The sequence below is a fragment of the Panthera onca genome, chromosome B4 (genome assembly GCF_046562875.1).
Source record: "Panthera onca isolate mPanOnc1 chromosome B4, mPanOnc1 haplotype 2, whole genome shotgun sequence".
In the NCBI taxonomy this organism is placed as follows: domain Eukaryota; kingdom Metazoa; phylum Chordata; class Mammalia; order Carnivora; family Felidae; genus Panthera; species Panthera onca.
Window position 1 is genome coordinate 67,761,774 of NC_138345.1, and position 23,994 is coordinate 67,785,767.

The 23,994-nt window shown below is 42.9% G+C and overlaps 1 protein-coding gene across 1 annotated transcript in view; it reads left to right on the forward strand.

Annotated features, from left to right (window-relative positions):
- Positions 1 to 23,994, forward strand: part of MUC19 (mucin 19, oligomeric) — a 111,767-nt gene that overhangs the window by 63,384 nt on the left and 24,389 nt on the right. Inside the window, exons 49-63 of the mRNA XM_081796295.1 lie at positions 701 to 15,320; positions 15,413 to 15,423; positions 15,745 to 15,858; positions 16,071 to 16,145; positions 16,655 to 16,708; positions 18,296 to 18,331; positions 19,398 to 19,451; positions 20,174 to 20,227; positions 20,373 to 20,426; positions 21,316 to 21,369; positions 22,062 to 22,115; positions 22,501 to 22,554; positions 23,174 to 23,324; positions 23,445 to 23,533; positions 23,660 to 23,710. Of these exons, the coding sequence (XP_081652421.1) occupies positions 701 to 15,320; positions 15,413 to 15,423; positions 15,745 to 15,858; positions 16,071 to 16,145; positions 16,655 to 16,708; positions 18,296 to 18,331; positions 19,398 to 19,451; positions 20,174 to 20,227; positions 20,373 to 20,426; positions 21,316 to 21,369; positions 22,062 to 22,115; positions 22,501 to 22,554; positions 23,174 to 23,324; positions 23,445 to 23,533; positions 23,660 to 23,710 (15,525 nt within the window). The remainder of the gene's footprint in view (positions 1 to 700; positions 15,321 to 15,412; positions 15,424 to 15,744; positions 15,859 to 16,070; positions 16,146 to 16,654; positions 16,709 to 18,295; positions 18,332 to 19,397; positions 19,452 to 20,173; positions 20,228 to 20,372; positions 20,427 to 21,315; positions 21,370 to 22,061; positions 22,116 to 22,500; positions 22,555 to 23,173; positions 23,325 to 23,444; positions 23,534 to 23,659; positions 23,711 to 23,994) is intronic.

The following is a 23,994-nucleotide window of genomic DNA, read 5'->3' on the forward strand; positions in this document are numbered from 1 at the left end:
TTCCAAATATTCACCTTCTACTTTTGCTTCTCTAGCACAAATAGTTCATTTCAGGCTTATGGCTTTTGCCCTAGCTGTTCCCACTGCCTGAGTTCTATTTCCCTAGAGTTTCACATAGTTTTCTGCGTTTTTGTCATATCTCAAAATAAAATACATTTTTTCAGAGAGGTCTGTTATCCAAGCAGTCTAAAATGAATCCCAGTTGGTCAGTATTACCTCACTTTATGTTAGTGCTTTGACACTTTTCTTGTGTGTGGATTTGTTTGTTTGTATATAACTTAATTTATGTGTCTGTATGTCTCTCCCATTCAACAAGGAATGCTTCATGAAACTGAGAACTCTCTAATTACTAGCTACATCATTTTTGAAAAGCTATTTCAACTATATTTGCTTTAGTTTCTACTCTATAAAAAGGGAAAGTAGTACTATATATGCCATAGGGTAGTTCCAATGGTAAAATGAGTAATATTTATATGTTTCTGAGAACTTATACAATACCACACAAGATACCCAGTAAAGTACTGCTAGATGAATAAACAGGAAGAAGTTACACTGTAGAATAAAAGGTATGAAATCTGGTGGTGCCCATGAAGATGCCTTGAAAGCTATAGTGGAGAAAGCTCCTAATTTAACAACAACAACAAAAATCCCACGATATATCTTATAAACAAAATTGTATTTTTACTATTTATTTTTACAGGAACAACTGGACACTATGTTGAAGGAGGTGGAACAACTGGGCCATCTGAGGGAAGATCAGGGACAACTAGAATATCAGCTGAAGGATCAGGGACAACTGTATTGTCATCTGTAGTGACAGGGAAAACAGGACCATCACTGGGAGGATCAGCAACAACAAGATCATCAGTTAAAGGATCAGAGACAACTGAACCATCTGTTGTAGATTCAAGAACATCTGTACCATCAGAAGGATTGACAGGAGCAACTGAACCATCACTTGGGTTAACAACACCTGGACCATCAGCTGAAGGATCAGGGACAACTACATTACTTGCTGGAGTATCACAAACAACTGAAAGCTCTGTTCTAAAGTCAGGAAATACTGGACCATCCATAGGAGGATCACAGACAACTGAACAATCAGGTGAAGAAGCCCAGACAAGTGGACTAGCAGCTGGAGGATCAGGGACTACAGGACCATCCACTGAAGAATCAGAAAAAACAGAAACACCTGTTCTGGGTTTAGGGACAACTCACACATCTGAAGGATTAGGAACAACTACATCTGTTTTAGGTTCAGGGACAATTAGAACATCATCTAGAGTGACAAGAACAACTAAATCATCATCTCGAGATTCAGATACTACAGGACCAACAGCTGAAGTATTAGGAACAACTAAATCAGCATCTGGTATATCAAGCACAACTGGACTATTGTCTGGTGGGTCAGGGACAACTGGACCATCTGTTGTAGGATCAGGAACATCTGTACCATCAGCAGGATTGACAGGGACCTCTGGTCTATCACCTTGGTTTGCAACAACTGGACAATCATCTGTAGGATCGAGGACAACTGAGTCATTGGCTGGAAGATCAGAAACCAGTGCAACCTCCATTGTAAGTTCAGGCACTACCAGTCCATCCACAGGAGGATCACAGACAACTGGACTGTCAGCCAAAGAAGCAGGGACAACAGAACAAGCAGCTGGAATATCAGGGACCACAGGACCGTTCCATGGACGATCAAGAACAACAAGACAATCTGTTTTAAGTTCAGGGATGACCTTACCAACTTCTAAAGAAATAAGGACAACTAGACCTTCATTGGTAAAGTCAGGTACAACTGCAGTATTGACTCCAGGATCAGCCACAAGTGGACTGTCATCTGGAGTGTCTGAGTCCACTGAACCATCATCTGAAGCATTAGGAACAACAAGATCATCAGCTGGTATATCAGAGACAACTGGACCATCAACAGTTGGATCTGGGATGGCAACAGGACCATTTTTTGTAGAATCAGGAACAGCTGTATCATCGGTAGGATTGACTGGGACATCTGACCTATCACATGGGTTAGGAATAACTGGGCCATCAGCTAAAGGAGCAGGGACAACTGGATCATTTGCTGGGAATTCAGGAACAACAGTAACCCCTGTTGTAATTTCAGGGACTGCTGGTCCCTACACAGTAAAATCACAGATGACTGGACAATCTGCTGAAGAAGCTGGGACAACAGGACCAACAGCTGGAGGTTCAGGGACCACAGGACCATTCCATGGAGGATCAGGAAAAACAGGACAATCTCTTTTAGGTTCAGGGACAACCAGACCATCTGTTGTAGGTCCAGGAACAACTATACCTTCAAGTAGACTATTTTTTGTAGGTTCAGGGACAACCAGAGCATCATCTGGAGTGAAAAGGACAATTGGACCATCATCTGGAGAATTAGGAACAACTAGATCATCATCTGCTATGTCAAGGACAATTGGACCATCAACTGGAAGGTCAGGGATAACTGGACGTTCAGGAACAGAATCAGGAACATCAGTAACATCAGTAGGATTAACAGGGACATCTGGATCATCATTTGGGTTAGGAACAACTGGACCATCAACAAAAGTATCACAAACAACTACAGCACCTATTGCAGGATTAGTAAAATCTACATCATCTACAAGATTGACAGGGTCAACTGGATCATCAATTGGGGGACCAGAGACAACTGGAACAGCAGCTAGAGGATCAGGGACCACAACACTGTCAGCGGGAGCATCAGGAGAAACTGGAACATTAGCTGAAGGATCAGAAACAACAAAAACCTTTGTTATAACATTAGGGATTACTGAAACACCTGTAAGAGGATCACAGACAATGGGATGGTCAACTAAAGATGCAGGAACAACTGGGCAAGAAGCTAGAGGATCAGGGACGACAGGGCAATTCATTGGAGGATCAGGAACATCAGTGTCATCTGTTTTTGTTTCAAGGACAATTCACCCATTATCTGAAGAATCAGGGACCACTAGACCATCTGTTTTAGGTTCAGAGACAACCAGACCATTACCTGGACACACAGAGACCATGAGATCATCATCTGGAGATTCAGACACCACTGGACCATCAGCTGAGGTATTAGGGACAACTAGATCACCAGCTGGTATATCAGAAACAACTAGACTATCAACGGGTAGATCTGGGATGACAGAAGGACCATCTGTTGTAGGGTCAGAAACATCTGTACCATCAGTAGGTTGGACAAAGATATCTGGCCCATCACCTGGGTTAGTAACAACTGGGCCATCAGCTGAAGGAGCAGAAACAACTGGATCATTTGCGGGAAATTCAGGAAGAACGGCAACTGCTATTGTAAGTTCAGGAACTAGTGGTCCCTACATAGGAGGAATCCATACAACTGTACTATCACCTGAAGAGACAAGGACTATAGGACCAACATCTGAGGGATCAGGGACCACAGAACCATTCCCTGGAGTACCAGGAACAACAGAACAATCTGTTTTAGGTTCAGAGACAACTAGACCATCAGTTGTAAGTTCAGGAACAAGTGGAATATCACCTGGAGTGATGGGTATACCTGGACAATCTACTAGAGTGACAGGGAAAATTGAACCACCAGCTGGAGAATTAGGAACAACTGGATCATCAGCTGGTATATCAAGCACAACTAGACTATTGTCCGGTGGGTCAGGGAAAACTGGACCATTTGTTGTAGGACCAGGAACATCTGTACCATCAGCAGGATTGACAGGGACCTCTGGTCAGTCATCTGGGTTTGCAACAACTGGACAGTCATTTGTAGGATCGAGGACAATTGAGTCATTGGATGGAAGACCAGAAACCACTGCGACCTCCATTGTAAGTTCAGGCACTACCAGTCCATCCACAGGAGGATCACAGACAACTGGACTGTCAGCCAAAGAAGCAGGGACAACAGAACAAGCAGCTGGAGGATCAGGGACCACAGGACCATTCCATGGACGTTCAGGAACAACAGAACAATCCGTTTTAAGTTCATGGACGACTGGGCCATCATCTGAAGAAATAAGGACAACTAGACCTTCATTGATAAAGTCCCGCACCACTGGAATATCAGCTACAGGATCAGCCACAACTGGACAGTCATTTGGAGTATCTGAGTCCACTGAGCCATCATCTGAAGTATCCAGAACAACTAGATCATCAACTCGTATATCAAGCACAACTGGACCATTGTCTGGTGGGTCAGGGATAACTGCACCATCTGTTGTAGGACCAGGAACATCTGTCCCATCATCAGGATTGACAGAGTCCTCTGGTCCATCACCTGGGTTTGCAACGATTGGACAGTCATCTGTAGGATCGAGGACAACTGAGTCATTGGCTGGAAGATCAGAAACCACTGCGACCTCCATTGTAAGTTCAGGCACTACCAGTCCATCCACAGGAGGATCAGAGACAACTGGACTGTCAGCCAAAGAGGTAGGGACAACAGAACAAGCAGCTGGGGGATCAGGGACCACAGGACCATTCCATGGACGTTCAGGAACAACAGGACGATCCGTTTTAAGTTCATGGACGACTGGGCCATCATCTGAAGAATTAAGGACAACTAGACCTTCATTGGTAAAGTCCAGCACAACTGGAATATCAGCTACAGGATCAGCCACAACGGGACAGTCATTTGGAGTATCTGAGTCCACTGAGCCATCATCTGAAGTATCCACAACAACTAGATCATCAACTAGTACATCAAGCACAACTGGACCATTGCCTGGTGGGTCAGGGAAAACTGGACCATCAGTTGTAGGACCAGGAACATCTGTCCCATCAGCAGGATTGACAGAGTCCTCAGGTCCATCACCTGGGTTTGTAACGACTGGACAGTCATCTGTAGGAACGAGGACACCTGAGTCATTGGCTGAAAGACCAGAAACCACTGCGACCTCCATTGTAAGTTCAGGCACTACCAGTCCACCCACAGGAGGATCACAGACAACTGGACTGTCAGCCAAAGAAGCAGGGACAACAGAACAAGCAGCTGGGGGATCGGGAACCACAGGACCATTCCAAGGACGTTCAGAAACAACAGGAGAATCCATTTTAAGTTCATGGACGACTGGGCCATCATCTGAAGAAATAAGGACAACGAGACCTTCGTTGGTAAAGTCCAGCACCACTGGAATATCAGCTACAGGATCAGCCACAACGGGACAGTCATTTGGAGTATCTGAGTCCACTGAGCCATCATCTGAAGTATCCAAAACAACTAGATCATCAACTAGTACATCAAGCACAACTGGACCATTGCCTGGTGGGTCAGGGAAAACTGGACCATCTGTTGTAGGACCAGGAACATCTGTCCCATCAGCAGGATTGACAGAGTCCTCAGGTCCATCACCTGGGTTTGCAACGACTGGACAGTCATCTGTAGGAACGAGGACACCTGAGTCATTGGCTGAAAGACCAGAAACCACTGCGACCTCCATTGTAAGTTCAGGCACTACCAGTCCACCCACAGGAGGATCACAGACAACTGGACTGTCAGCCAAAGAAGCAGGGACAACAGAACAAGCAGCTGGGGGATTGGGGACCACAGGACCATTCCATGGACGTTCAGGAACAACAGGACGATCCGTTTTAAGTTCATGGACGACTGGGCCATCATCTGAAGAATTAAGGACAACTAGACCTTCATTGGTAAAGTCCAGCACCACTGGAATATCAGCTACAGGATCAGCCACAACGGGACAGTCATTTGGATTATCTGAGTCCACTGAGCCATCATCTGAAGTATCCAGAACAACTAGATCATCAACTCGTACGTCAAGCACAACTAGACCATTGCCTGGTGGGTCAGGGAAAACTGGACCATCTGTTGTAGGATCAGGAACATCTGCCCCATCAGCAGGATTGACAGGCACCTCTGGTCCATCACCTGGGTTCGCAATAACTGGACAATCGTCTGTAGTATCAAGGACAACTGAGTCATTGGCTGGAAGATCAGAAACCACTGCAACCACCAGTGTAACTTCAGGCACTACAAGTCCATCCACAGGAGGATCACAGACAACTGGATTGTCAGCCAAAGAGGCAGGGACAACAGAACAAGCAGCTGGAAGATCAGGTACCACAGGACCATTCCATGAACGATCAGGAACAACAAGACAACCTTTTTTACATTCAGGGACGACCTTACCAACTTCTAAAGAAATAAGGACAATGAGACCTTCGTTGGTAAAGTCAGGCACAACTGGAGTATTGGCCACAGAATCAGCCACAACTGCACTGTCATCTGGAGTATCTGAGTCCACTGAGCCATTATCTGACGAATTCAGAACAACTAGATCATCAACTCGAAAATCAAGTACAACTGGAACATTGCCTGGAGGTTCAGGGACAATTGGACCATCTGTTGTAGGACCAGGAACATCTGTCCCATCAGCAGGATTGACAGAGGCCTCTGGTCCATCACCTGGGTTCGCAACAACTGGACAGTCATCTGTAGGATCGAGGACAAATGAGTCATTGGCTGGAAGACCAGAAACCACTGCGACCTCCATTGTAAGTTCAGGCACTACTAGTCCATCCACAGGAGGATCACAGACAACTGGACTGTCAGCCAAAGAAGCAGGGACAACAGATCAAGCAGCTGGAGTAGCAGGAACCACAGGACCATTCCATGGACGAACTGGAGCAACAAGACAACCTGTTTTACATTCAGAGACGACCTTACCAACTTCTAAAGATATAAGGACGAGACCTTCATTGGTAAAGTCAGGCACCACTAGAATATCAGCTACAGGATCAGCCACAACTGGACAGTCATTTGGATTATCTGAGTCCACTGAGCCATCATCTGAAGTATCCAGAACAACTAGATCATCAACTCAAAAATCAGGCACACCTGGCCTATTTTCTGGTGGGTCTGGGACAACTGGACCATCTGTTGTAGGACCAGGAACATCTGTACCATCAGCAGGATTGACAGAGTCCTCAGGTCCATCTCCTGGGTTTGCAACAACTGGGCAATCATCTGTAGGATCGAGGACAATTGAGTCATTGGATGGAAGACCAGAAACCACTGCAACCTCCATTGTAAGTTCAGGCACTACCAGTCCATCCACAGGAGGATCACAGACAACTGGACTGTCAGCCAAAGAAGCAGGGACAACAGAACAAGCAGCTGCAATATCAGGGACTACAGGACCATTCCATAGACGTTCAGGAACAACAGGACAATCCATTTTAAGTTCATGGACGACTGGGCCATCATCTGAAGAATTAAGGACAACTAGACCTTCATTGGTAAAGTCCAGCACAACTGGAATATCATCAATAGGATCAGCCACAACTGGACCATTATTTGGAATATCTGAGTCCACTGAGCTATCATCTGAAGTATTCAGAACAACTAGATCATCAACTCGTACATCAAGCACAACTGGCCTATTTTCTGGAGGTTCAGGGACAACTGGACCATCTGTTGTAGGATCAGGAACATCTGTCCCATCAGCAGGATTGACAGAGTCCTCAGGTCCATCACCTGGTTTTGCAATAACTGGACAACTGTCTGTAGGATCAAGGACAACTGAGTCATTGGCTGGAAGACCAGAAACCACTGCAACCCCCATTGTAACTTCAGGCACTACAAGTCCATCTACAGGAGGATCACAGACAACTGGACTGTTAGCCAAAGAAGCAGGGACAACAGAACAAGCAGCTGGAAGATCAGGGACCACAAGACCATTCCATGGACGATCAGGAACAACAAGTCAACCTGTTTTACATTCAGGGACGACCTTACCAACTTCTAAAGAAATAAGGACAACGAGACCTTCATTGGTAAAGTCAGGCACGACTGGAGTATTGGCCACAGGATCAGCCACAACTGGACAGTCATTTGGAGTATCTGAGCCCACTCAACCATCATCTGAAGTATTCAGAACAACTAGATCATTAACTCGTATATCAAGCACAACTGGCCGATTTTCTGCAGGTTCGGGGACCTCTGGACCATCTGTTGTAGGATCAGGAACATCTGTCCCATCAGTAGGATTGACAGGCACCTCTGGTCCATCACCTGGGTTTGAAACAACTGGACAGTCATCTGTAGGAACGAGGACACCTGAGTCATTGGCTGGAAGATCAGAAACCACTGTGACCTCCATTGTAAGTTCAGGCACTACCAGTCCATCCACAGGAGGATCACAGACAACTGGACTGTCAGCCAAAGAGGCAGGGACAACAGAACAAGCAGCTGGAGGATCAGGGACCACAGGACCATTCCATGGACGATCAGGAACAACAAGACAACCTGTTTTACATTCAGGGACGACCTTACCAACTTCTAAAGAAATAAGGACAACGAGACCTTCGTTGGTAAAGTCAGGCACCACTGGAATATCAGATACAGGATTAGCCACAACTGGACAGTCATTTGGAGTATCTGAGTCCACTGAGCCATCATCTGAAGTATCCAGAACAACTAGATCATCAACTAGTACATCAAGCACAACTGGACCATTGCCTGGTGGGTCAGGGAAAACTGGACCATCTGTTGTAGGATCAGGAACATCTGTCCCATCAGCAGGATTCACAGAGTCCTCAGGTCCATCACCTGGGTTTGCAACGACTGGACAGTCATCTGTAGGAATGAGGACACCTGAGTCATTGGCTGAAAGACCAGAAACCACTGCGACCTCCATTGTAAGTTCAGGCACTACCAGTCCATCCACAGGAGGATCACAGACAACTGGACTGTCAGCCAAAGAAGCAGGGACAACAGAACAAGCAGCTGGAGGATCAGGGATCACAAGACCATTCCAAGGACGTTCAGAAACAACAGGAGAATCCGTTTTAAGTTCATGGACGACTGGGCCATCATCTGAAGAATTAAGGACAACTAGACCTTCATTGGTAAAGTCCCGCACCACTGGAATATCAGCTACAGGATCAGCCACAGCGGGACAGTCATCTGGATTATCTGAGTCCCCTGAGTCATCATCTGAAGTATCCAGAACAACTAGATCATCAACTCGTACATCAGGCACAACTGGAGCATTGCCTGGTGGGTCAGGGAAAACTGGACCATCTGTTGTAGGATCAGGAACATCTGTCCCATCAGCAGGATTGACAGGCACCTCTGGTCCATCACCTGGGTTTGAAACAACTGGACAGTCATCTGTAGGAATGAGGACACCTGAGTCATTGGCTGAAAGACCAGAAACCACTGCGACCTCCATTGTAAGTTCAGGCACTACCAGTCCACCCACAGGAGGATCACAGACAACTGGACTGTCAGCCAAAGAGGCAGGGACAACAGAACAAGCAGCTGGAGGATCAGGGACCACAGGACCATTCCATGGACGATCAGGAACAACAAGACAACCTGTTTTACATTCAGGGACGACCTTACCAACTTCTAAAGAAATAAGGACTACGAGACCTTTGTTGGTAAAGTCAGGCACCACTGGAATATCAGATACAGGATCAGCCACAACGGGACAGTCATTTGGAGTATCTGAGTCCACTGAGCCATCATCTGAAGTATCCAGAACAACTAGATCATCAACTCATACATCAAGCACAACTGGACCATTGCCTGGTGGGTCAGGGAAAACTGGACCATCAGTTGTAGGATCAGGAACATCTGTCCCATCAGCAGGATTGACAGAGTCCTCAGGTCCATCACCTGGGTTTGCAACGACTGGACAGTCATCTGTAGGAACGAGGACACCTGAGTCATTGGCTGAAAGACCAGAAACCACTGCGACCTCCATTGTAAGTTCAGGCACTACCAGTCCATCCACAGGAGGATCACAGACAACTGGACTGTCAGCCAAAGAAGCAGGGACAACAGAACAAGCAGCTGGGGGATCGGGGACCACAGGACCATTCCATGGACGTTCAGGAACAACAGGACGATCCGTTTTAAGTTCATGGACGACTGGGCCATCATCTGAAGAATTAAGGACAACTAGACCTTCATTGGTAAAGTCCAGCACCACTGGAATATCAGCTACAGGATCAGCCACAGCGGGACAGTCATCTGGAATATCTGAGTCCCCTGAGCCATCATCTGAAGTATTCAGAACAACTAGATCATCAACTCGTACATCAGGCACAACTGGAGCATTGCCTGGTGGGTCAGGGAAAACTGGACCATCTGTTGTAGGATCAGGAACATCTGTCCCATCAGCAGGATTGACAGAGTCCTCAGGTCCATCACCTGGTTTTGCAACGACTGGACAGTCATCTGTAGGAATGAGGACACCTGAGTCATTGGCTGAAAGACCAGAAACCACTGCGACCTCCATTGTAAGTTCAGGCACTACCAGTCCACCCACAGGAGGATCACAGACAACTGGACTGTCAGCCAAAGAGGCAGGGACAACAGAACAAGCAGCTGGAGGATCAGGGACCACAGGACCATTCCATGGACGTTCAGGAACAACAGGACGATCCGTTTTAAGTTCATGGACGACTGGGCCATCATCTGAAGAAATAAGGAGAACTAAACCTTCCTTGCTAAAGTCAAGCACCACTGGAATATCAGCTACAGGATCAGCCACAATTGGACACTCACCTAGTGTAATTGAGTCCACTGAGCCATCATCTGAAGTATTCAGAACAACTAGATCATCAACTCGTGTATCAAGTACAACAGGACCATTGCTTGGTGGGTCAGGGACAACTGGACCATCTGTTGTACGATCAGAAACATCTGTCCCATCAGCAGGATTGACAGGTACCTCTGGTCCATCACCTGGTTTAGCAACAACTGGACAATCATCTGTAGGGTCGAGGACAACTGAGTCATTGGCTGGAAGGTCAGAAACCACTGTGACCTCCATTGTAAGTTCAGGCACTACCAGTACAGCCACAGGAGCATCACAGACAACTAGACTGTCAGCCCAAGAGGCAGGGACAACAGAGCAAGCAGCTGGGGGATCAGGGACCACAGGACCATTCCATGGACGATCAGGAACAACAAGACAACCTGTTTTAGGTTCAGAGAAAACTCTACCAACTTCTAAAGAAATAAGGACAACTAGACCTTCATTGGTAAAGTCCAGCACAACTGGAGTACTGGCTACAGGATCAGCCACAACTGCACTGTCATCTGGAGTATCTGAGTCCACTGAACCATCATCTGAAATAATTGGTAAAACTAGATCATCAACCCATATATCAAGTACAACTCGTCTATTTTCTGGAGGTTCAGGGACAACTGTAATGTCTGTTGTTGGATCAGGAACATCTGTACCATCAACAGGATTGACAGGGACCTATGGTCCATCACCTGCATTCGTAACAACTGGACAATCATCTGTAATATTGAGGACAACTGAGTCATTGGCTGGAATATCAGAAACAACTGAAACCTCTGTTGTTAGTGCAGGGATTACTGGTCTGTCCACAAGAGGATCTCATACAACCAGACCACCTGCTGAAGAAACTGGTATAACAGAACGAGCTGGTGGAGTTTCAGGGACCACAGGACTGTTCCATGGAGTATCAGGAACAACAGTATATTCTGTTTTAGGTTCAGAAACAACAAGAAAATCTGTTGTCAGTTCAGGAACAACTGTACCATCATCTGGAGTGACAGGAATAACTGGATCATCAACTACGGAATTGGGAACAAGTAGATCATCAGCTGGTATATCGGAGAACACTGGGGCATTAATGAGTTTATCTGGGGTTACAACAGGACCATCTTTTGTAGGATCAGACATATCTGTACCATCAGTAGGATTGACAGGGACCTCTGTTCCATCACCTGGATTAGCAACAACTGGATCATCAGCTGAAGGATCAGGAATAACTGGAGTATATTCTGGAATATCAGAAACAACTTCCACCTCTGTTGTAAGTTCAGAGACTACTGGTCCATTTACAGGAGGATCACAGACAACTGGACTGTCAGCCAAAGAAGCAGGAACAACAGAACTAAGAGCTGGAGAATCAGGGACCACAGGACCATTCCATGGACGATCAGGAACAACAAAACAATCTACTTTAGGTTCAGGGATTACCTTACCATCTTCTAAAGAAATAAAGACAACTAGATCTTCGTTGGTAAAGACAGGCACAACTGGAGTATCAGCTACTGGATCAGCCACAACTGGACTGTCATCTGGAGTATCTGAGTCCACTGGACCATCATCTGAAGTATTAGGAACAACCAGATCATCAGCTGGTATATCAGAGACAACTGGACCATCAACACGTGGATCTAGAATGACAAGAGGACCATTTTTTGTAGAATCAGGAACATCTGTACCATCAGTAGGATTGACAGGGATGTCTGGTCCAGAGCCAACTGGATTATTCACTGGAAGATCAGAAACAACAGCAACCTCTACTGTAAATTCAGGTGCTAGTGGTCTCTACAATGGCGGAATCCAGACAACTGGGCTGTCAGCTAAAGAAGCAAGGACAACAGGACCATTTCGAGGAGGGTCAGGAACAACTGGAAGATTTGTTGTAGGTTCAGGGACAACTGTGCCATCATCTAGAGTGGAAAGCATAACTGGACCATTATCTGGAATGACAGGAATAACTGGACCATCAGCTGAGGAATTAGTAACAACTAGTTCATCAGCTGGTATATCAGAAACAACTGGATTATCAATGGGTAGATCTGGGATGACAGCAGGACCATCTGTTGTAGAGTCAGGAACATCTGTATCATCAGTAGGATTGGTAGGGACATCTAGCCCGTCACATGGGTTAGGAACAACTGGGCCATCAGCTGAAGGAGCAGGGACAACTGGATCATTTTCTGGAAGATCAGAAACAACATCAGTCTCTATTATAAATTCAGGTACTAGTGGTCCCTACATAGGAGGAATCCAGACAACTGGAAAATCTGTTGAAGAAGCTGGGACAATAGGACCAACAGCTGGAGGTTCAGGGACCACAGGACAATTCCATGAAGGATCAGAAACAACAGGACAATCTGTTTTGGTTTCAGGGACAACTAGACTGCCTGTTGTAGGTTCAGGGACAACTGGGGCATCATCTGGAGTGACAGGTATAACTGGACCATCATCTGAAGTGAAAGGGACAATTGGACCATCAGCTGGAGAATTAGGAACAACTAGATCATCACCTGGTATATCTAGGACAACTGGACTATCATCTGGTGGGTTAGAGACAACTGGACTATCTGCTGTAGGATTAGGAACATCTCTCCCGTCAAGATTGACAGGGACACCTGGACCATCAGCTGGTTTAGCAACAACTGGACCATCAGCTAAAGGATCAGGGACAACTGAATCATTTTCTCGAAGATCAGAAACAACTGAAATCTCTGTTGTAAGTTCAGCAACTATGAGTACATCCATAGGAGGAACACAGACAACTGGACAATCTGCTGAGGAAGCAGGGGCAACAGGTCTAGAATCTGGAGGGTCAGGGACTACAGGACTATTCCATGGAGGATCAGAAACTACAGGACAATTTATTTTAGGTTCAGGGATGACCTTACCATCTTCTGAAAAATTAAGGTCAACTAGACCTTTATCGGTAAAGTCGGGCTCTACTGGAGTATCTGCTACAGGATCAGTCACAAGTGGACTGTCATCCTGGGAATCTGGGTCCACTGGATCATCAACTGAAGTATTCAGAACAACTAGATCTTCTGTTGGAATATCAAGGACAAGTCAACCATCTACTGGAGGATCAGGGACAACTGCACCATCCGTTGTAGGATTAGGAATACCTTCATCAGCACCAGGATTGACAGAATCAACTGGACCACCAGTTTTAGGATCAGGGACAGCTGAAACAGCAGCTAGAGGATCAGGGACCACAGGACTATCAGCTAGCAGATCAAGGACAACTGGATCATTAGCTGGAGTATCAGAAACAACCAAAACCTCTGTTGCAATGTTAGAGACTACTGCAACATCTATAGTAGGATCATGGACAACTGAACAATCACCTGAAGAATCAAAGACAACTGTACAATCAGCCCTAGGATCAGAGACCTCAAGACCATCTAGTGGATTGTCAGGAATGACAGGATCATCAAGTTTTGGTTCAGGGACAACCCTGCCATCATCTGAAGAATCAAGGGTAACTAGACCATCCGTTATAGGTTCAGGCACAACTGAACCATCATATGGAGTGATTGGGACAAGTGGATCATCATCTGGAGATATATCCATCACTGGACCACCATCTGAACTATTAGGAACAAGTATATCATCAGTTGGTATATCAAAGACAACTGGACAATCAATGGGTGGATTTGGGACAACTGGACCATCTGTTGTAGAATCAGGAACATCTTTGCCATCAGCAGGATTTACAGGGACTTCTAGAACATTACATGAGTTAGGAACAAGTGGACCTTCAGCTGAAGGATCAAGGACAATTGGAATATTTTCTGGATTATCAGAAACAACTGAAACCTCTGTTGTAAGGTCAGAGACTACTGGACCATCCATAGGAGAATCACAGACAACTGGACAATTAATTGAAGAAGCAGGAACAACTGTACAAGGATTTGGGGCAGCAGGGACCACTCAGCCATCTTTTGGAGGATCAGGAACAACAGGACCATCTATTTTAGGTTCAGGGACAACTCCACAATCATCTGAAGGATTAGGGACAACTGTACCACCAGCTATAGAACCAGGAACAACTGGGCCATCGACCAAAGGATCAGCCAAAACTGGATCATCAGGATTACAGACCACTGAATCAATTGAAATATTAGGATCAGCTATATCATCAGTCAGTGATTCAAGGACAATTAGACCATCAACTAAAGGATCAGGGACAACTGTAAGATTACCTGAAAGAGCAGAGACAATTGGACCACCTGTTGTAAATTCAAGGATAACTGAACCATCTGTAGCATCACAGAGGACTGGACCATCAGCTGAAGGTTCAGTGACCACAGGATCAACATCTGGAGGATCAGGTACAACTGCCCCATCTGTTATAGGTTCAGAGACATCTGGACCATCAGCTGGAGCACCAGGAACAACTGGAATATCATCTAGAGGAGCAGGAGCAACTAGACTACTTGTTTTAGTTTCAGATACAGCTATGCCAGCAAGATCCAGGACAACTGCATCACCAGCTGGAGGATCAGTGACAGCTGGACCATCAAATGGAGAATCAAGGACAACTAGATCAGCTATTTTAGGTTTAGGGGCAACTCAACCATCATCTGGAGCATCAGGAACAACTGGACCATCATATGAAGTTTCAGGGACAACTGGACCATCACCAGAAGGATCAGGGACAAGTGGATCATCAACTGGGATAACCACTGGGATGTTAAGGAATGAGGTTACCACATCTGAAGGCAAGTCAAGTTCACTGAAAATAGACCATTTATTGTAAGCAATTTTAATTTTGTTCAGATTTCTACTTTTGAACTATATACATTTGTCAGAATTAGAATATTTAGAACTCAACTTGTTTACTAAAGATGGGAGCTTTGTAGAACATTATTGTTTTGAAGTGAGTCCACAGACTTCTTTCTTTTTTTTTTTTTTTTTTTAATGTTTTATTTATTTTTGAGACAGAGAGAGACAGAGCATGAATGGGGGAGGGTCAGAACGAGAGGGAGACACAGAAACTGAAGCAGGCTCCAGGCTCTGAGCTGTCAGCCCAGAGCCTGACGCGGGGCTCGAACTCACGGACCGCGAGATTGTGACCTGAGCCGAAGTCGGACGCTTAACCGACTGAGCCACCCAGGCGCCCCCACAGACTTCTTAAGAAGTTTATGTTTTTATCCCTCCTGCTTTTATTTTTGACCAGGTGCAACCAGAGTGTCAGTGGGAGCTACAACAGGTTCAGGCAGGGGAAGCACAGCTGGAGCATCAGGCTCTATAACCACCACTTCTGGGAAACAAGCAGTCAAGACTTACCCGAGTATCAGTTGGTATTCCAATGCAAGTTAGCTTAGACTCATCATGATAATGAGTTTGTTATATTAATCAAGCACCAAATATTTGGAGAAAAGATTAAGAGATATTCTAGGTTTAGTATTAACATCTAAATTTTAAATATACTTAAATAGTGGTAGGTTTGTTTTTCCTAAAATGAAACACATAAAGATAATTTTCAATTATCTCATTAATCAGGTACAACTGAAGAACCATATGGAGAAACTGAATCAGGTGAAAGCATAACCAGTTTAACCACACCTGGAAAATCAGGTGAGTGGGAAGGGAAGGTATTGGCCCAGGTTGTAACACAAAATAAGGTTTCCTGATAAATCTAATGATGAATATTAGTGTATTTTGAGTAGAAATCAGAAAATCAGATCCAAGTCATCTGGCATTTAGGACCTTATATTTTGTTAGGTGTGTTTACACCAGGTACTGGAACTGTAACACCTGAACTCAAAGTAGTTACATTGTTAAATGTCCAGGTAGTGTCCCCATAAAATAAGAACACTGCTCATGACTTTCTGGTGTTTTTTTTTTAATTTTTAAAATGTTTATTTATTTTTGAGAGAGAGAGAGAGAGAGAGAGCACAGGTGATCATGAGCAGGGGAGGGGCAGAGGGAAAGAATTCCAAGCAGACTCTGTGCTGTCAGCTCAGAGCCAGACTAGGAGCTTGAACTCACCAATCGTGAGATCATGACCTGAGCCAAAATCAAGAGTCAGCTGCTTAACTGACTGGGTTACACAGGCGACCCATTACTTTTCATTTTAATTTCAGGTTTTACAGAAGCTGCCCCTGGTTCAACAACTGCACCAGAAAGTTCCACTACTGGTACGTAAGCAGGGGATGTCAGGTTTTTTTTTTTTATACTTTTCATGCTTATTGGCTAATTAAAAATGGCAAAATAATTAGTAATAATGCCAGTTACATAATTATAGTGTCCTTAAATATATTCTCTCATTTAACTATTAGAATAAATTTTGTTATCTCATTTTACTCATGGGGAACTTAGAAAAGATACTACCTAGGGGCACCTGGGTGGCTCAGTCGGTTAAGTGTCGGACTTCGGCCCAGGTCACGATCTCGAGGTCCGTGAGTTCAAGCCCCGCGTCGGGCTCTGTGCTGACTGCTCAGAGCCTGGAGCCTGTTTCAGATTCTGTGTCTCCCTCTCTCTCTGACCCTCCCCTGTTCATGCTCTGTCTCTCTCTGTCTCAAAAATAAATAAATGTTAAAAAAAAAAGATACGACCTAAATTTGTTCATATTTTACAGCAAATCAAATATTGGAGCCAATATTTTTATTCATTCTATACAGACTCCAAAGACTGTGCTCCTACCCACAATGTCCCTCCTCCTGTAAGGCAAATATAAAATGGTCTTTGATGATCCATCAATAAGACCTTGCTTTTAATATTTATAAAGCTTAAATTTTCTCCATTTCCAAGCTACAGCAGCAAGTACTAAAAAGGGGTTTAAAATTTTATATATAATGACAAACTGTGGCATTTGTCAATTCTAAAACATTGGCAAAAACTATAATACTATTGCTTTATAAATAAAAACTTTATCACTTCATTTCTTTTTACAATCATTCCAACTTATAGGGCAATTTTTTTCTTAACAATAAATGAATGAAAATGTATTAAAGACGATAGCACATTAATATTTAAATTTTTGGACTAGTAATATAGTACTTGAGAAAGGCATTATTTCTGTTTGTAGGTTATCTCACCGAACCTAGCTGTTCATGATGAAATTGTCCATTATTTAAGGAAAAGATTGTTTATGCTTTTTTTCTTGTAAAGTATTATGCTACACTTATTCTAACTACTTTTACAAAGATGGCTTATATAAATTTATTTTACAAACTAGTCACTAGAAAATAGTTCAATAATTTGATTCAGACTAAATTTATAATTATTCTTTATTCAATCTATGGCTATGTAAATGTAAATAAATTGAAATGTTTCAAATTATATATTGAACACCATAATTATATTATAAATTAATATCATGGCTACTAGGATGTGACTATTGGACATAGTATGTACTTTATTGTTATTGACAATAGTACTTTTGCATTTTCCAAATTCAAGACCTTAATCTTTAATTAAATGGCAGCAAACAAGAATTACATATGTGTAAATATTTTGCTTGGGAAAAAGGCAATGGTTTTGCTTTCAGTTTGATAATTTGTAATTCATAGGTGATTCCTTACAGAGCACTTCGCAGCTTCTCTCCCAAGTGATCTCGCACTCTGACTTCAATTTCTAAGTTCAGCCTCTATGAAAATACCATACCTCTGTTTTTTAATAAAAAAATTATATATGATGGCAGTTGAAGCACCAAAGGGATTTTTAAAAATGGAATTCAAGTATATTCTTTAATGGAAACATGAATTTAATCTTTCCTTTTTTAGGCTCAGATAAGAGAATTCCACCAGTATTAATTGTAGGTAAGTCAACATTAAAATGACAAAAATATGCTCTGTAGGATGTGGCTTCAGCATTTTTATGTTTTCCATTTGGACACTGAAAAATATATAAGAGACTGTGATATTCTTCCCAAATTATAATCTAATATAAATTAATCTTTTCATGAAAAATTTAAAATGTGCATTTATAAATATAGTTTGTTTTTAAGTTTTAGTGATGTCAAAATAGCTTGCAGTAACAGGTGAGAAAATATGAAATTGTAAATGTGCATTTGGAAAAAAATTGGTATTGCAGTAACTAGACTAGAGAATATAATAGAAATCTCAATTTTATCAGATTAATAAAACATGAACTTCAAATTAGATTCTGGTAACATAGGGCTTTTGATTTTTCTATTCTTATGCCTTCTTAAATCATAACAAAGTCATATTGATTCCCTTACATAATAGTTAAATTCTACACCAGTTGTGTACAAATGTGCAAAATCAATCAAATAAATGAAAATAACTCTGAAATATGCCCCTTATTAAAAAAAGGCAGCTTTTTTTCTCAGCTTATTAGTGTTATTTATCACCTATCATTTCCATGAAAATTTTTAGCTTTTATTGCATCCTGGTATCTCTTTTTAGACTTAACAGTTTTAAAAGAAGTTTAATCTTTAGAACATCTCACTTTTTCTCAATTGCTCTCATTTACATTCTTTCAGTACATACGTTCAAATGTTAGCTCCTTGAAGACAGGCTTTTTTGTCTTATTTCATTCACTGATATAAAATTCCTTTGGGGTCCTTATCTGATGAAGTGTTTGATTTCAATACTTATCCACTTGATCCATTAGATTCTCCCTTTGTTGATTAAGGACCATTCAACATGTATCACTCAGTGAGCCACTCAGTGCCTACCACCAGAGAAATCTGTTAAAACAGGCATTCCCAAGACAGGTTAAAGTTGAAATAATAAGAAAGCCATCTGTTTGGACACTCTGGACATGAAGTTTTTTGTAGGATTGTGGTGATTAAATAATACAAAATATCTCTTTCCACCCACCCAAACACCCAGAACTTACTGTTCCATTTCCTCCCTCAAGAGGTCACAACTTCCACAGAAAGGGTTGGCACCAGTGGAGTTGGATTCAGAACAGGTGAGAGGGACCAGTTCCTGTCTTCTTGTTACCACTAATTGTGGCATTTGTAGGAGAGCCTAGAGAGAGAGAGGGTTTCTGGGGAGCAGTCCATATTTACCTTATTAATATTGCACATTTGGCCAACTAATTCTTTTTCAGTTTTGAACTATTTTTTCCTGAAAAGCTACTAATAACAGAGTCCACCATCTTAGCTGTAATCCCTGAAGATGGGATGATTGTACTAATTATTCTGAGAATTATTTCCTGTGGAATTATAAATTATAAGCATTTGAAGAGGGAAAGGTAAGAAAACTTTCTATTGTGGAGAAATGGAGAAGAGCTACATGGACCCTGGAGACATGTCTGCCCTATATAGATGTTTGCTTTTCACAAGAAAGCAATGAAGAGTGAGATATTTTCCCAATGTCTGGGGTTCTGAGCACACTCATACCTTCTGTTGCCACTCCACAGCAGGTACCACTGTAGCATCAGCAAGTCAAGTCACTGAGAGTAAAACAGGTGAGCGTGACGAGACATAGAATTCTGGAAAAGTTATCTTAGGTTGACAACATTGTGACTCTGGCTTTGGTAATAAAATGGTGAAAAGAAAATACATAGGGCTCATCATCAGAGAAGGGCCAGAGAGTGAGCCAGTTAGCTATAAAGAAGATATACTTGGGTTACTTTTAGAGGCATGTTTTTAGGAAAGAAACATGAGCACTGCTGTTCCTTTGTTTCAGGCACCACTAGGGTAGCCCCTGGCATAACTGTTGTCCCTGGAAATTCTAACACAGGTGAGTCAACAAGATGGTAGGGAACTTTCCACATGTCCTCCCATAAGTTAGATGTTTCCTCTGGTATTCGTCTTTGCAGGAGTACCAGCTATCTTTTCCATGACCCTAAATATTCTCCAATTAACTCTTTCCTCCTCTCCATCAGAGGCCACAACTTTCCTAGGAGAAAATGAAACAACCAGAGTTGGAATAGCCACAGGTGAGTGCTGCTAATCTAATACCTGCACTTCATAATAACTTCTTAAAACAGTCTTCTGAGCACCAACTGATGAATGAATAAAGAAATTGTGGTTTATATACACATTGGAATACTACTTGGCAATGAGAAAGAATGAAATATGGCCATTTGTAGCAATGTGGATGGAACTGGAGAGTGTTATGCTAAGTGAAATAAGTCATACAGAGAAAGACAGATACCATGTTTTCACTCTTATGTGGATCCTGAGAAACTTAACAGAAGACCATGGGGTAGGGAAAGGAAAAGAAAAGTTAGAGAGGGAGAGAGCCAAACCGTAAGAGACTCTTAAAAACTGAGAATAATCTGAGGGTTGATGGGGGGTGGGAGGGAGGACAGGGTGGGTGATGAGTATTGAGGAGGGCACCTGTTGGGATGAGCACAGAGTGTTGTATGGAAACCAATTTGACAATAAATTTCATATTAAAAAAATAAAATGCTAAGAATTGATATAAAAAACAGTCTTCTGAAAAAAATCTACACTATTTATATATGTTATATTAAGCAAATTCAGAAAAAAGGACAGGACAGTCATTACATTGCCTCCTTATCTCCTGAGCTTACAAGAACCTTCAGTACACCATCATGAAGTCAAACTAATGACAGATGGATAGGTAATGTGGAGGGAAACTTCCTATCTCTCCTCCCAAAGAAAGGGACATGATAGTCAAGAACTTTCTCAGTAAAATTATTGTAGAAAGAAATATTACACGGGGTATATATGAATTAGTTCTTGGAATTCAAAGTCTCGGGGTTATAGTTTACTGCTATATGGAAACTTTAGATTCCTATTTAAATCCCATAGTGGACAAGCAATTGAACTGAGTGACTGCTGCCCCTTTTTTTGTTTTAGGTACTTCTGGTATAGTCCCTGAGAAAACTGTGGAACCTGGAAATTACAGTACAGGTAAGTCTGAAAATACATGCAAAATTGGGCCATTGGATGATAGATTCTGACAACAGCACAGTGTGTACTTTCCCACACCCTAGTCTTTACTCCTTCCTTCCTTCCTTTTCCCTATCAGAGGCCACGAATTCCACAGGAGGAAGTGGGACCACCCAAACAGAACTTCTAGGAAGTGAGCTGTTTTAGTGTGAGGCTTTGGGGGTTTTATCAAATCTGTTTGTGTGGCTACAGTGAACACCTGACCTGGGAAAGGGCCTTGCATTTCATCTGGGAAACATAACATGCCAAGAGTCACACACCTGGGCCTGCTTAGAAATTCCATAGCCTCAAGATATCTCCATATGGATTTCCAGATGCCCAGTGCTGCAGAGCTAGTCTTTGGATAGCAGAGATGAAGGCAACATGCTGGTCAGCCCCTGCCTTCCAAAGCCCCAGAGCTTTTACATAGTTTGCTGTTTTCCCATACCACTTCCTAGTATCTGTCACACTGTGTTATTTGTCCTGTTGATTGTTCACTGATGGTTTCCAGTTGCTAGAATATAAGCTGCATCAAGGGAGGGATCTTTGAATATCCTGCTCACTGATACATTCAAGGGCCAAAAACAATATTGCACATAAGAGATGTCTATAAATACTAGAGTAATGATAAAATGTATACTTACTTTAAAGCTTCACTCTATTTGCTTTAATAGGTACCACCATGATTTCACTTGGAGCTAGTAGAAGTTCACAGAGTTCCAAGCCAGGTATAATGGACTAAATAAACTCATCATATGAGAGTATTAGAGTTAAGGAGTGCTATTTTAAACATCTGACTACCCAAACACCTCAAATAATTGATCATCTGCCTTTTGATTCTTTTAGTCACCTCTCACTCCTTGGGGTCCAGGGGCTGGAAGAGAAACTGGGAGGGTGACATAAGGTCTCCTTCTGCTTTCAGTGGGATGTATGGAAAGGCAACTCCAGTAGAACAAGGATTAGTAGGTGGGTCAGGAAAAGAAATTGTGGGAAGTAATTGATGATTCATTTCCTTCAGAAACAAAGATCCTCAGGAAAGGTCTTCCAGTGGTTCAATGCCATATTGATCAGGGAGATAATGCTGTGTTGACCCCTTTATTTCTCTTCTTTTAGGTTTTACAGAGGAATTCTCTGGGGTAACTATTATATCTGGAAGTTCCCACACAGGTAAGTTAATAAGAAATAAATCTCCATATTTAACCTCATAATATAGTTAGTAGACCTGCTCTGAAAAATATCAACATAATTCTTTCCCTAATATCCCAAATCCTCAGACCTCATCGTTCATCATTTTCTTCCCTCAGAGGCCACAACTTTAACAGAAGGCAGTGGTACTTCTGGAACTGGATCCAGATGCATTTAGAATAATTAGCTTACAGTTTGGGGTTTAGTGTGAATTATGGCTCTCCCTGAAGTCACCCGTTGGGAGGTGTGCTCTCCTACAGAGTAATTTGTATTTCTTTTCAGCATTTTCTTAGATTTCACATATTTAATATATGGAAGAGCTCTTAACACCAGCATCTAGCCTCACAGTGGCTATTTTTTAAAGATGTGCTGGTGATGTAAACCGTATGATAGGTTTCTCCTGTGATGGCTTATATATCATTAAGATGTCAGGGGGAGCTGAGGAGTATTATACACCTGGGAAGAAGTGAAAATGATGTGAACTCCTAAATAGGCCTGTCCTATATAAAGATTTTCTTATTCAAAGAAACAGTATTGATGCTCAGTATTTCCTTGGGAAATTCATTTTTTTTTTTTGTTTGTTTGTTTCGTCTTACGGTAGGCACCACTGCAGTACCGGGAGGCCAAGCAACTGGGAGTGTGACAGGTGAACACTTGGAAGAAAGCCACCTTATTCTCTGTTTTGAAATCATGGGATGTTTGAGGAGGTTGCCTCAACTTGGAAAAATTATTATTTTGATTGCTTTCTTAATGCTATAGGTCACAGGAAAGGTATATGATTCTCACTTTCATCAGGAAGCAGTGAAAGGGCCCCTTGATATGAGATACATCGAGATTTCCTTCTAGAGACAGGTATTCAGGAGATAAACATGAATCACTGTGATGACTTCAGACCTTTGTGTTTCAGGCACCACTGGGGTAGCCCCTGGTACAACTGTTGCCCTTGGCAGTTCTATTACAGGTGAGGCAACAAGACAACAGGGAATCTTCCACATGTCCTCCCACAAATTAGATGTCTCCTCTACACGCTCCTTTCTGTGGTCCTTAAATAGTTTCCAATCAACTCTATCCTGTTTTCTTCTCTCAGAAGCCACAACTTCTGTGGGAGAAAGTGGAACAAGAATGAGGATCATCACAGGTGAGTGCTGTTAAGGCACTAATGGTACTTTCTAATAACTTCAGTAAAAGGTCCTGACTGAAATATATCAAAGCTCTTGGGGTGCCTGGGTAGCTCAGTCGGTTAAGCATCTAACTTCGGCTCAGGTCACGATCTCACGGTTCGTGAGTTTGAGCCTTGCATCGGACTCTGTGCTGACAGCTCAGAGCCTGGAGCTGGCTTCATATTTTGTGTCTCCTTCTCTCTGCCACCAACCCCCCCCCCCCCCACTTATGCTCTGTCTCTCTCTAAAAAATAAATAAACA